The sequence below is a fragment of the Crocodylus porosus genome, unplaced genomic scaffold (assembly GCF_001723895.1).
Source record: "Crocodylus porosus isolate Cpor-Errol unplaced genomic scaffold, CroPor_comp1, whole genome shotgun sequence".
In the NCBI taxonomy this organism is placed as follows: domain Eukaryota; kingdom Metazoa; phylum Chordata; order Crocodylia; family Crocodylidae; genus Crocodylus; species Crocodylus porosus.
In genome coordinates this window covers 63564548-63577081 of record NW_017728947.1, presented here as the reverse complement: position 1 = coordinate 63577081, position 12534 = coordinate 63564548, and the positions used below count along the sequence as shown (strand labels likewise).

General features: G+C 43.8%; 1 protein-coding gene across 2 annotated transcripts in view; it reads left to right on the top strand.

Moving 5' to 3' along the window:
- Positions 1-4670: 4670 nt before the first annotated feature.
- STXBP6 (syntaxin binding protein 6) overlaps positions 4671-12534 on the top strand; it is a 197803-nt gene continuing 189939 nt past the window's right edge. The window contains exons 1-2 of one of the 2 annotated variants that reach the window (XM_019552094.1): positions 4671-4799; positions 10350-10551. In XM_019552094.1, coding sequence (XP_019407639.1) covers positions 10398-10551 — 154 coding nt within the window. In that variant the 5' untranslated portion in view covers positions 4671-4799; positions 10350-10397. The remainder of the gene's footprint in view (positions 4800-10349; positions 10552-12534) is intronic. The other variant, XM_019552093.1, reaches the window with a different exon arrangement.

Here is a 12534-nt window from a genome sequence, read left to right as displayed (position 1 = left end):
CAGAGTGATTGCTGCCTGGGCCTGAGAGAAGCCCTAACCAAGGGTGGAGTCCCAGCAGAGTATGGGACTTCCTGAGGGAACAGAGGCTGCAAACAGGTCAAGCAGTTTACAGGTCAGTTCACAACCTTTTGTGGAGAGAGCTTTTCAGCTTGGTGTGAGGAGGCTGGAAAAAAGGAACCTTTTGGGACCAGCTAGCAGCAAACAGGACAGCTTCCAGGCAAGTTTACTAGGGAAGGTGTGCGAAGAAGAGCAGTAAGAGAGACAAAAGGCAGATTGAGATCCAAGAAAATGGTTGGAGGACGCCACAATGCAAGAGCCACTGCTTGCACTGGTGAGGTTTTTGTCCAGGTAGGACTGCTTACCATTGAGGCTACCACCCTGGTCTGGGTTTGGTGCTGTGGGGACTGCAGATTGCAGGTTCTTTCCAGTGATGGCCAGGTCAAGGGGTGCCTGCAGTATGAGCTGTGCTTCCTGGTGGTCTCTCAGGGAACAGGGAAGAGAGATACAAGAGGGGGTGGTGAGGCTCCAAAGCTCCTCTCTGCCATGAGGAGTTCGATTCAATGCTGGAGAAGACCTCTGGGACTGTGGAGAAAAAAATGTCAGGGGTAGCGCTAATTAAGAGAGAGGACATGGACTCCTAGCAAGGTGGAATCTAGTGACTTCTGGCAGCAAGCAGAAATCCTTACCTTTACCTGCAGCAGTTGGTTGCAGAACAGATATGCAGCCCTAGTGACAGAGAGGAGGAGCACGTTCCATTGGTGGAGGAGGACAGGACAGGCCCCACCAAAGTGGGAACGATCGAGACAACTGCCACCAAGAAGAAATGATGGGGGGTGGTGGTGGTTGGAAACTCCCCTCTGCAGGGGATAAAGGGAGCCATCTGCTGACCTGACCTGTTGTCTCAGGAAGTCTACTGCTTGCCTGCAGCCTGGATCCAAGATGCAACACAGGGATTACTGAGGCTCATCTGGCCCTCTGACTACTACTGCATGCTGCTCATCCATGTGGGCACCAGTGATACTGCCAGGGAAGACCCTGAGCAGATCAAAAGTGACTACATGGCTCAGTGCAAGGGTGGAGGATGGGGGCCCTCTTTGATTTTTCCAAGTCAAAGGAAGGGCTTGGGCAGGAACCGGTGCATCCTGCTGATCAAAACCTGGCTGCACAGGTGGTGTTGCCAGCAGGGCTTTGGTTTCTTCCAGCATGGGATGTTGTTCCAAGAAGAGGGATTGCTGGGAGGAGATGGGATCCACCTGACAGAGACGAGGTAGAACACCTTTGTAGACAGGCTTGCTAACCTAGTGAGGAGGACTTTTAATGTAGGCTTGCTGGGGGATGGAGACCAAAGCCCTGGGGGAAGTGGTGGATTTGGAGGAAGAGCAAGTATGGGAGGTGTTCTCGTACTTCCTGAGAAGTCAGGGCAATTGACTACTTGCCTCAGGTGCCTGTACATGTATGCATGGAGCCTGGAAACCAGCAGGAAGTTTGGAAGTCCTTGTACAGTCACAGAACTATGATATTGGAATAGCAGAGACTTGGTGCGATAGCTTGCATGACTGGAGCATGGTCGTGGATGGGTACAAAATGTTCAGGAAGGACAGACAGGGAAGAAGAGCAGGAGGAGTTGCACTTCATGTAAAAGAGCCATGTAATTTCTCAAAGCTTCAGTGTGAAACTGGAAGTTTGTTGGAAGTCTCTGGGTTAAGATTAGAGAGGAGAGCAGCAAGGGTGATGTTGTAGTGGGTGTCTGCTATAGACCACCAGACTGGGAGGAAGTGGTCGATGAGGCTTTCTTCAAATAGCTAGCAGAACTTTTCTGGTAACAAATGCTTGTTGTCATGGGGGCTTCAACCACGCTGGCATCTGCTGGGAGAGCAGTACAGCAGCGTGCAGGCAATCCAGGGCATTTCTGGAGAATGCTGGGGACAACTTCCTGATACAACTACTAGAGTAGCCAACTAGTGGGCCATATTCTCTTGACCTGCTGATCACAAACAGGCAAAAAATGGAGGGGGATGTAGTAGTGGATGGGAACTTGGGCAGCAATGACCACAAAATGATTGCGTTCAGGATCCCGAGGAAAGGAAGGCTGGAGAGCAGCAGAGTAAGGACCTTGGACTTCAGAAAAGCAGACTTCAACTTGCTTAGGGAACTCATGGGGAGGATTGCCTGGGAAGCCAGTCTGAGGGGTAGGGTTAGGATTCAGAGGGACCTAGGCAAATTGGAGGCTTGGGCCAAAAGAAATCTCATGAGATTCAACAAGGATAATTGCAAAGTTCTGCACTTAGGACAAAAGAATCCCATGCACCAGTATAGGATGGGGCTGACTGGCTGGGCAGCTGCTCTGCAGAAAATTACCCAGGGGTGACAGTGGACAGACAATAAGCTGAATATGAGCAGCAGTGAGCCCTTGTTGTAAGAAGGCTAATGGCATACTGGGCTGCATTGGTAAGTATGTTCCCAGGAGGTCAAGGGAAGTTGTTATTCCCCTCTATTTAGCACTGGTGAGGCCACATCTAGAGTCCTGCGTTCAATTTTTGGGCCCCCCAAAACTGAACAAGTTGGAGAGAGTCCAGCAGAAGACAACAAAAATGGTGAGGGGGCTGGGGCATATAACTTCTGAGGAGAGGCTTATTTCTTCTGCGGAAGAGAAAACTGAGGGGGGATTTGATAGCCTTCACCTACCTGAAGGGTGGTTTCAAACAAGATGGAGCTAGACTGTTCTTAGTGGTGGCAGATGAGACTGTTGCTACTTGTTCATTCAAGTTGCAGTGAAGGATGCTAAGGTTAGATATTAGGAAGAATTTTTTCACTAGGAGGGTAGTAAAACACTGGAACATGTTTACCCAGACTGGTGGTCTACTCTGTCCTTAGAGGTTTTAAAGACCTAGCTAGACAAAGCTTTGGTTAGGATGATCTAGTTGGAGATGGTCGTGCTTCCTTTGAGCAGGGGGTCCTGAGGTCCCTTCCAACCCTAATTTTCTGTGATTCTGTGCCTAAGTGAAGGGAAACACTGGCAGAAAAACAGATAATAAACTGCCTATGAATAATTTTTAAGTTAGAAATTAGTAGAACGTTTATAGGTATTAGGTACCTGAGCGGTCTCCCAAAAGGAGTAGGGTAAAGAAGCAGACAGCCTTAACTGTTTTGAAGATAGTGCTTAAGTTCTTATGAGTGGGCTGCATGTGAAATCGTGCCTGAAATCAGTGCCCCATATTGCCCCTTACCAACAAAAAAACAGGAACAGGGAATTGAAACATTAAAAAAAAAAAAAAAAAAGCCTAATAAGCTTTTTTTAAAAATGTCCCATACCAAACTTATAGTATTTAAAATCTTTTTCTCTGAAGAAATGCATGGAAACTCCTTGCAACTCAAATCCATCTTTCTGATGAATAAAGAGCTATATTACTTGCTGTTGCTTCAGGGAAATTAATGTATTGGTATAGCCAGTCTTATAAACTGTTTTGCTGCTGTGTATCCTCTCTCTGACTTTATTTGCAAGGAGACTATAAAATGTGTTGCCAGGTATGCTCTTGGCCTTTTACCCTGAGGGTGCCTCAGCACCTTCTCAAAGGCATTTGGGCCAGGGTGCATACCAACATACTTACAACATCAGGCTTTCAAGGCTTTATGTAAACAGTGCTAAAAAGCCTTGCCAGTTAGTGACAGAGATAGGCCGACTGGTATTGGCTAATACAGGTCATAAAAAATTGGCCATCAGTATCAGCCCAAAAATTCTCTATTGGTGCACCGCTATTTAAAACTGTTTTTGTAGGATAAACTTGATCCCCAGAAGCGCAGGGGCTATCTGTCCAGGGGTGGAAGGTTTGGGCAGGCTAAAAATGACCTCGTCAGGGTGGGGGGCTGGGTGGGAAAAGCACAGCCCTGAGGCTGGGGCAGCTGGCTGGGCTTTCCCAGCCCTGGGGCTGTGGCTTAAACTTGTACAAATATTTGGTTTATCAGGTTAATCCATATTCAGTTTAACTCAGTTCATGTAACTTAAGTTCTTTAGGTGAGTTTAGATGGGGCTAGCCATTTTTCTTTTTTGCCTACTCTAACCTCCCTGAGCATCTGTATAGGTTGACCTAACCCTAGTTAAGTCAGTCTAAGTATAATGTCTGTACCCACAGTGGGTAAGTCACTCTTTATGGACATGAGAGATGCAGCTTCAAATCCTCAAATGTTTCGAGTGAGCTAAACCCATCTTTCCCATATCTTATACAAGTGATCTAATCAATTAGATATTTGGCAAAAGGGAAACACTAAACAGCCACATTTTATATGGAACACTAGTGTTTAGGATTGTTCCAAGTGATTCATCGGATCAAGCTTTTCATGCAAGATAAGCAGAAGAGTGTCTGCATGGTTCATGCATCCCAGTGGGATTTAGATATGAAATGAGCACTGTACTGCACGGTGTGTTGTGCAAAAGCAGAACCTTTAGGCATTTGGTTAACTTTAATACTAAAACAGGGAATCCTGTGAATTTTTAGCTATGTCTGCAAGCAGGCAGAGGTTTTAAGAATCACAGTTTTGGAGCTAGGTACCTAACATGGAAATTAGTCGGGACTGAAGCACCTACGTGGATCTAACCCTTTTTCCTTCTTCAAGGTTTCCATTCTGAAATAGCTTACAATTTTTTTTTTTTTTTTTAAACTAATAATTGGAGAATTTCTTCAGAGTGAGAATCCAGAACAGTCATTAAATAGGGACTTTCTTTAAAACACCTAGACATTCCACCCAGAGATCTCAAAGTACTTTATACATAAGTGGATTGAGCCTGGCAACACTCTTATGAGGTAGCTACATATTTTACTGATGATTACACTGTTGGTTAAGGTAGTAAAATGTTTTGCCTAAGGTTATACAGAATCTGTGAAAAGGACCCGGATTGCTTAACTCTCACTCTTTAGGTAATCTTATTCATATTGCTATAATAATATTCTTAGAGTTATTAGGAGAATTGCTTCCCCCCTGCAGATTTTCATTCCAGCCATATTAGAGTTTTATGGATATGATTACAGAATTTATAGTGTACCTGGAATGAATAATAAAACTCACAAAAAGACTTCCTGTGTGCATTTTAAACAACTGTGTGTCTAAAATGTGCAATTAATAGGCACTATCATATAATCTTGATGCTGAAAGAGTTCTAAAAGGAGTTTATGCCAGGTAGAGACTGGCTGCCGACCAAGATTCAGTGATCCAAGGACAAATAAAACCCCCATTTATAATCAAACTTTCAGCAATTTTAAGGAAATATTAACAGCTAATAAAAAAAACGTATGGATAAATCAGTCTGTCCAAACAAAGCCCCCACAGTGGGGCACCTGGATTCCAGTCACTGGGCAAAGTGGAACCTCTTTGACAGGAAAGTTTGAGGGGCCTGACTTAGAATAGTGTGGCCCTGCTTGATTAAAGTAGTGGGGCTAAAACCCTGGGCCTGATCTGTGTCATCTGGCCCTTGGGACTGCGCACAGCTACTAAAATTCGGTGGCAGGTGATTGGTGGCAGCTAATTTCTGTTCCCCTGCTGCCAAATTTCTGGACCTGTGTGGAGCCCTACAGTCCAGATAGTGTGGCCCTGCAGACTGGCTTGGTGCTTGATCCAGCCCACAGAGAAGCCACATGCCACTCATCTATCCCCTGGGTTAAAGGACTCTCAAGGAAGGAAGAATATGTGGGTTTGAATTGCAGAGGAAGGAACTGAAGCTGAATCTCTTCTATCCTATGCGAGTGCTCTAACCCATGAGTGAATGGGTGGCAGGGGATATAACATTGCCTCCTTTCAGAGAGGGCTCTTTGAAAGAAAGGTCTGATGTACCGCTTTCCAGGTGAGGCTTCAAGGCTGTGAATCCTGAGTGAATGGTGTCCAGAGTAGGGTTCTGAAGCCTAAACACACTCCTCTCTTCCATCTTCCTTCATGACTGAACTAAGGGATGCCTTAGCCTGCTTGCTATTGTGAATCTTGTTTTGTTTTTACTCTCTCCATTGTATAAGCAGCCTGGGTGCCTAACTCAAAGCTATGGATTGTACCATTATTTAAGTCCGTTTTGAATATAATATTGCCAGTCATTTCACGATTACAAGTCTGGCCTCAAAAATGCATAAAACTGTGGGGCATGTGGGTTCTAGTCATCTGTCCTCTGGTTTCAGGAATATTTAGAGAACACTATTTTTCACCTGGATGCTCCAAAGCAAATAAACAAAAAAATCTTTGGCCTTTTCTTCTTTTTTTTTTTTTTTTGTTTTAACTGAAACATGAAATTTCCATGTAACGTGTCACAAAAAAAGCTTGAGACTTTAATAAAAACGCCATATATCACAAAATAAATACATGATGGAAACGCCAAAGTCCAGGTGTTTGACATTCACTCACTAGGAGCTTAAATTTGAAACTCTTTTTTTTCGGAAATGAATATGTATGGTTAGTGATCATGGGTGTCAAAACCCCAAGGTACAGGACTTATTTTTTGGATTGCAATGTGAATCCATGTATATTGCAGGATATGAAACCATTTTTATCATGAAGCTAATTTGGCTTTCAAGACCACGCATTTCTGCATGTAGTAAGACTTGAGCACCAGTAACAAGCCACTAATGAACCTGTAGCTGTTTCATTTACAAGATGAGATGCTTCTTAGCTGTGGGTGAAAATCAGGGTAATTCAGACATCTGAGTAGATTTTAATTGGGCTGTGATTGCTCAGATTACAAGCACCTAGTCACACTTTGTACCATGGCTGAAGAGAGTGGTTTAAAAAACAGTAACTAGCCATACCACCCAACTCATTTCAGTTTGTTGGCCTCAGCCTGCAGTTGGTATCTTAGTGTCTTTATATATTTGGAAAATGAGGTGAAAGAGATTCTGGAGTGAGAATTTGTGAATCTTATTACAGTAATAACGTTGGTGGAGGCCAAGATGCTAAAAATATATAGGTTTTATGGTTTTATAATTTAAAATACTCTTGTGGTGTTAGCCTCCAATACTTTAAAAAACAAAACTATACAAAGCCAAAATTCTACAGAACTACAGTCACAAGAAGCCCCCCCAAACCAACAATTTATTTCAAGTGATTTGCTTTCTAGTGTGTGAGCCTATGCAATTTACACTTCCAAGCATTTGGCATAATCACGAGGGCTAGAATGTTGTTGTTAATCAAATAGTAAGATTCTTATAATCATGTTTTCTTGAGGTAGAGGTTTTAAATAAGCCATTTTTTTGGGTAGCTGTGTGAATATGACGATCCAAGCCTGAGAGCGCTGTTTTTGTGCAGGATATTAGTTCGAATTTCTCTAAAGATCCCAGTCACTTACAGTAGAGTTATTGTATTTCCATTTCCAAAAAACAGGACACCTCACTCCCAACCTGCAGCCCCCAGTCCCTGGTGCTACCCCTCATGCCTGACTGGCAGACACCTGACCCTGCTGGTGCCCTTCACTCCTGACCCACAGTCCCTTGCCCCCTAGGCTGTGCTGGTACCCATCAGTCCCAACCCACAACCCCGATCCCTGCTGCTGTCCCTCACTTCTGGCCTGCAGATGCCCTGGCTGTGGTAGTGCCCTGCACTCCTGGTGCACAGTGCCCCCCCATCCCTGCTGGTACCCCTGACTCCCAACCTGCAACCTCCCTACTCCCCCCAGCCCTGCTGGAGGGGGCTTCCAGCTGCTCCCATCTGGACAGGGCTGGAATTTGGTGGCTCTGGTTCACATGGGTGGCAGCAAAGTGAGTCTGGGACCATCACAGGCTGGAGGAAGGAGGAGAGGATACCTGTAGCATCCCCTGCCCGAGGCTGAGGCTCATGCACCATGCCAGGTGGTATAGCTACATCTTTCACCTGGGCAGCATCTTTCAGGTGCCCCGACCCACCTCTGTGAGCACAGGCACTGGGCTCTGGTGCTACCTAACATGGCCATACAGTTCTCCACTGCTCCCAATGGGCTCCCCCACCCCCTTCCCACGCTGGAGGAGAGGCACGGCCTCCCTGCCCTGCTGCAGCCCTCATGCCTAGACACCATTCCCCACTGCTGGCAGGCACCCATCCCCTCTATGCTCCTCTCGCCCTGGCCCTCCAAAACCCTGCACCTCATAGAGTTACCTACATGCATCTGCTGAGGCTCCTTCCACCACCCTGCCTGGCTGGATGTTGGCCACATGTGTGCATGTGCAGATGCATATGGTCCCCTCTGCCTCCAGTAGTTCTCCCCCTGATCCCACTAGTGGAGCAGAGCAAAATCCTGGACATTTGCTCAGTTTGAAAAAAACTGCCCAGAGAGAGATCGGAGGACCCAAAAAGAGAGCATGTCCAGGAAAACCCGGACGTATGGTAGCCCTACTTACAGCTGTCACAGTTTTTAAGTCAGTATTTGTCAGCATTGTCACACTTCAGTATTTGAGAATTTTTTAGTTCTGTCTATAAACTCAGAGGACCAGTTAACTGTGTTATGTCAGATAAGCAGCATGGTAACTTAACAGCTTTAGTTTTTTTTATTCAAGTGAGGGCTGTGTCCTCCTTTTATGCATTTACCTTAGGCTAACTTTGAAAACTAGTCCACAGTTATTTAGTTTAGAATTTGTATGAAATGCTCTCAAATTTCAAATTCCAAGTTTTATTTCATAGATTCATAGATGGAAGAGACCTTAATGGATCGAGTCCGACCCCCTGCATAGACAGGAAAAAGTGCTGGGTTCAGATGACCCCAGCCAGATACCCATCCAACCTCCTCTTGAAGGGTAGGGGAGAGCACCACCTCCCTTGGGAGCCCTTTCCAGACCTTGGCCACTCTAACTGTGAAGAAGTTCCTCCTAATGGCCAGTCTAAAATAAAGTTATTTATTTATTTAATAATTTTTTTTTTACTTTGCTAATCACAATTGATCTGTAGTCCTGTGCTCTCTCCTCCTTTTTAAAATTTAGGTGTTTCCAAGTTAAACTGTTCTCTTAAAAATGTGCAAAATACATTTGTTCTAATCTTTACAGGGAATAATTCTACAAGGCTTACAGTAATAGTAATTCTAATAGTAGAGTTGAAAGGCATATATTGTTTTATCTTATTTGTTACTAATTAATCTGATCTGTTTCACAAATTAAATGACAGCAGAATTTTCAACCTGTACTCGGTAATGCCTGTGTAAATCCAGAATATCTACCTGTATATTAAATAAAGGGGATATCATGGAAATTCCTTGCAAGCATTACATTTCAGGGTTTTACTTGTATGCTTATGGTAAATATTGGATCAAATACTAATTTGTAATACTATTATGATGATGATTTGTTTGTTTCTGTATTATTCGTGACTGGAATTGCCTCATGTTGTTTCTTGTTAGCTTCATAACATGCCATAGACTATTAGTTCGTTTCAAGAAATTCAATTTTTGGGCCACCTATTGTAGTGACCATCATGCCTTATTGTACATGTACAAAGAACATTTAGGACGTTTGAACTTGAATGCCATTATTATTTGAGAGCAGGGAGTTTAGCCGTACATTAAACATCAGGCCTGATGCAATATGTTCGGCTGCTCAGCTTGCCTAGCAAAGAAGGGTGGAAAATAGGGCATTCATAACAAATCACTGTGGTTTCCTTCAAAATTACTCAAGGTAATTTTTTTCCCTAAGAGGCAAATCACATAACCTTTTCATTAAAAAGATACAATTTATGAAAGCAAACATCTAGCTGTTATTTAAATTGGGTGACTGATTTTTGGGCTAGTTGTCAAATAGTCAAATAGTGTTGATCATAAAAGTAAATTGTTCAAAATAGGATAAAAAGGTCCATTTTGAGCGGTAGCTTTTAGATAACATTTTCCTTGGGGAAAATAAAGCATTTTTTCACATAATTAAGTCAGTCACATCTTACAGACTCTGTCTCATGGAAACAACAGACGTGTTTTGAATGTTAAACTGCCACAGGTTGGTTTTCATATATGGTAGGATAAGGATTTGCATATAGGCATTGCCATGAAGTACTAGGTACGGTAATTTAAGGTAAATCTATGTCCTGGTTTAACTTAGAGCCAAATGCTTCTTGGTCATTCCCTTAGCATCATATTTAAGTGAATTCAGCACCAGTGAGGACACTATAACTTGAGTGTTATATTACATTATGGTTTCACTCTCTTTCTTGCAGCAGAGAAATTGGGGAAGTTAATTAAGTGTAGATTAAGTGCTTTTACAAATCCCACTTCTGAGTGACAGAGAGGAAATTGCTGTGCAATTATTTTAATGTACATTGACAATATTAACTTTCAAATTAAGTCTTGTATGATTCAAAATTCATACATACTCTCCTGTAACTTAAGGTTCTTGGGAGTAATTTTTAATGTTTGACTTCTTATTTTATTTTAGAGAGAACATTAGTTTCCTATTTTCTGTTCCTGTTATCTCTGATCTACAATGAGTGCCAAATCTACTATCAGTAAAGAAATTTTTGCCCCACATGATGAAAGGATGTTGGGAGCTGTCCAAGTGAAAAGAAGAACAAAGAAAAAGATTCCTTTTCTAGCAACTGGGGGTCAGGGTGAATATTTAACCTACATCTGCCTGTCAGGTAAGACGAATTATTTTCACATTGAGCTATTTTTTTGCTTTATCTTTTGAAGTTTCTTTAGTTGATTGGATGCCATCACTTCCTATAAGAAGTGTAATGACTTGCATTTTAATAATACAGGCAGTGAGTTAGGATCGTTACATCCTTAATATTCATACCTTTAAATGGAGCAAGTACTGTATTTACTTGAATATAGATGAGGTTCTCCCCCTTCCCCCCAATCAGCATGGGGGTGGGGGGAAAGCTCCTCGTTTTATATTGCATATGAAGAAACTTCATTAAATATATTACCTGTCATTAAACTGCTGCCAAAAGCAGTATGTGCTCAGTAATGAAAGCCAGCTATGAAGCTGCTTAAAAGTTGCCAACACTGAGGATGGTTATGAATCACATGGCCCATATTGGGCTTACATACTGATCGGAACCTACTTTTCCTTTTAAAAAAAAAAAATTGTCCCAAGTCAAATCTATTCTAAATCTTTGTGAACCATTCAAGAACCATATGTGGCCCTGCTACCAGCAAGCATCTTCCACTACCGCCTGGGGCTTCAGATATTTCCAAAACCTTTGGAAGTATCCAAATAATCCAAATCCTTTGGCACCCTATGTGCAGGCCCAGGCCTAGAGGCTTGGGGTTCGGATATCCCTGAGTTTTGCTTGCCCTCCACTATATGGCCACAGGAGCAAGGTAGGGAGGAGTCTCCCATTTCCATAAAGTCGGCATGTAGCTGAGATCCTTCCACTGGGAGTTAAAGCAGGAGGCTAACTGCATTACTTCAGTCAGGGTACTATTCCCTGCCATGTTCATAGTTTTTTCCTGCCAGTAGGAAAACCACTTGGTCATTTACATTTTCCCTGGCAGTAAGTGAACCTACTACTAGGTTAGTGCAACCCATCTGAACAAGACGTATGGCAGTGCCTATTGCAGGGGTCAGCAACCCCCAGCACGCATGCAGAGCATGACACGCAAGGCCATTTTGCTGAGCACACCACTGCCAGCCCAGGCTCTAAGCAGCTGCTGCCAGCTGTGGAGCCAGGCTGCTCCCAGCAAGCAGCTGGGAGGCTGCAAGCAGACCGGGCCCCGAGGGCTGGCTGCAAACTGCTGCTCCGGTGTCTGGCATGTCAGCCCTCTGGTACCTTCCAGGGTAGACATTTGTGGGGTTTTTTCAGCATTCTGGCCAAAAAACATTGCCTATCTGTGGCCTATTGCATTCAGTCCCTCTCAGTCCTGACTCTCTTTTTGAAGTCACAGTGAACCAGTATACTGAATATGTTTTGACTGCCTCTTCACTCCCACAGCTGACCTGCACCTTTCTTTCCCATTTTCAGTTATTCCTGTTTCTTTACCACCCTTAAATGTCTGGCAAACATCACCAAATGGGGCTTCAAACAGTTCATCCAGAATCCTTCTTTCAACCCCTCTCTCAGCCTGTTGCATATGATTGGCGTGGTCCTATCTTCGCTGATGAGGTGCAGAGCTCCACCTCGGGGTATAAATTTTTGGAGGATCCCAGGACTTATGACAAGAACACCCAGTTCAGTCATGAGTAGGGGGGCTAATTAGCCTTTGTGGAGGGTATCTGGCGTACACACACATACTGAGCAGTGCTGAGCTAAGGGGTCACAGTGACTTGAAATGCTGTTGACTTTGTTGGGGCCCAGCCCAGTGAACTATATGGTAAATCATGGGTCTTTTGGCTTTGCATTTGTATCAGACATGTTTATTTCATAGTTAGTAGGGCCAGAAGGGACCTGAGCAGATCATCAATTCTGACCCCCTGCCTTGGCAGGAAAAAGTCCTGGGGTCAAACGACGCTAGTAAGGTGTTTGTCTAGCCTTGTCTTAAAGACGTCCAGGGTAGAAACCAGCACCACTTTGCTTGGAATTTGATTCCAGATGCTAGTCGCTCTGACAGTGAAGTAGCGTCTCCTGATGTCTAGTCTGAATCTACCCTCTGCCAGCTTGTGACTGTTATTTCTAGTC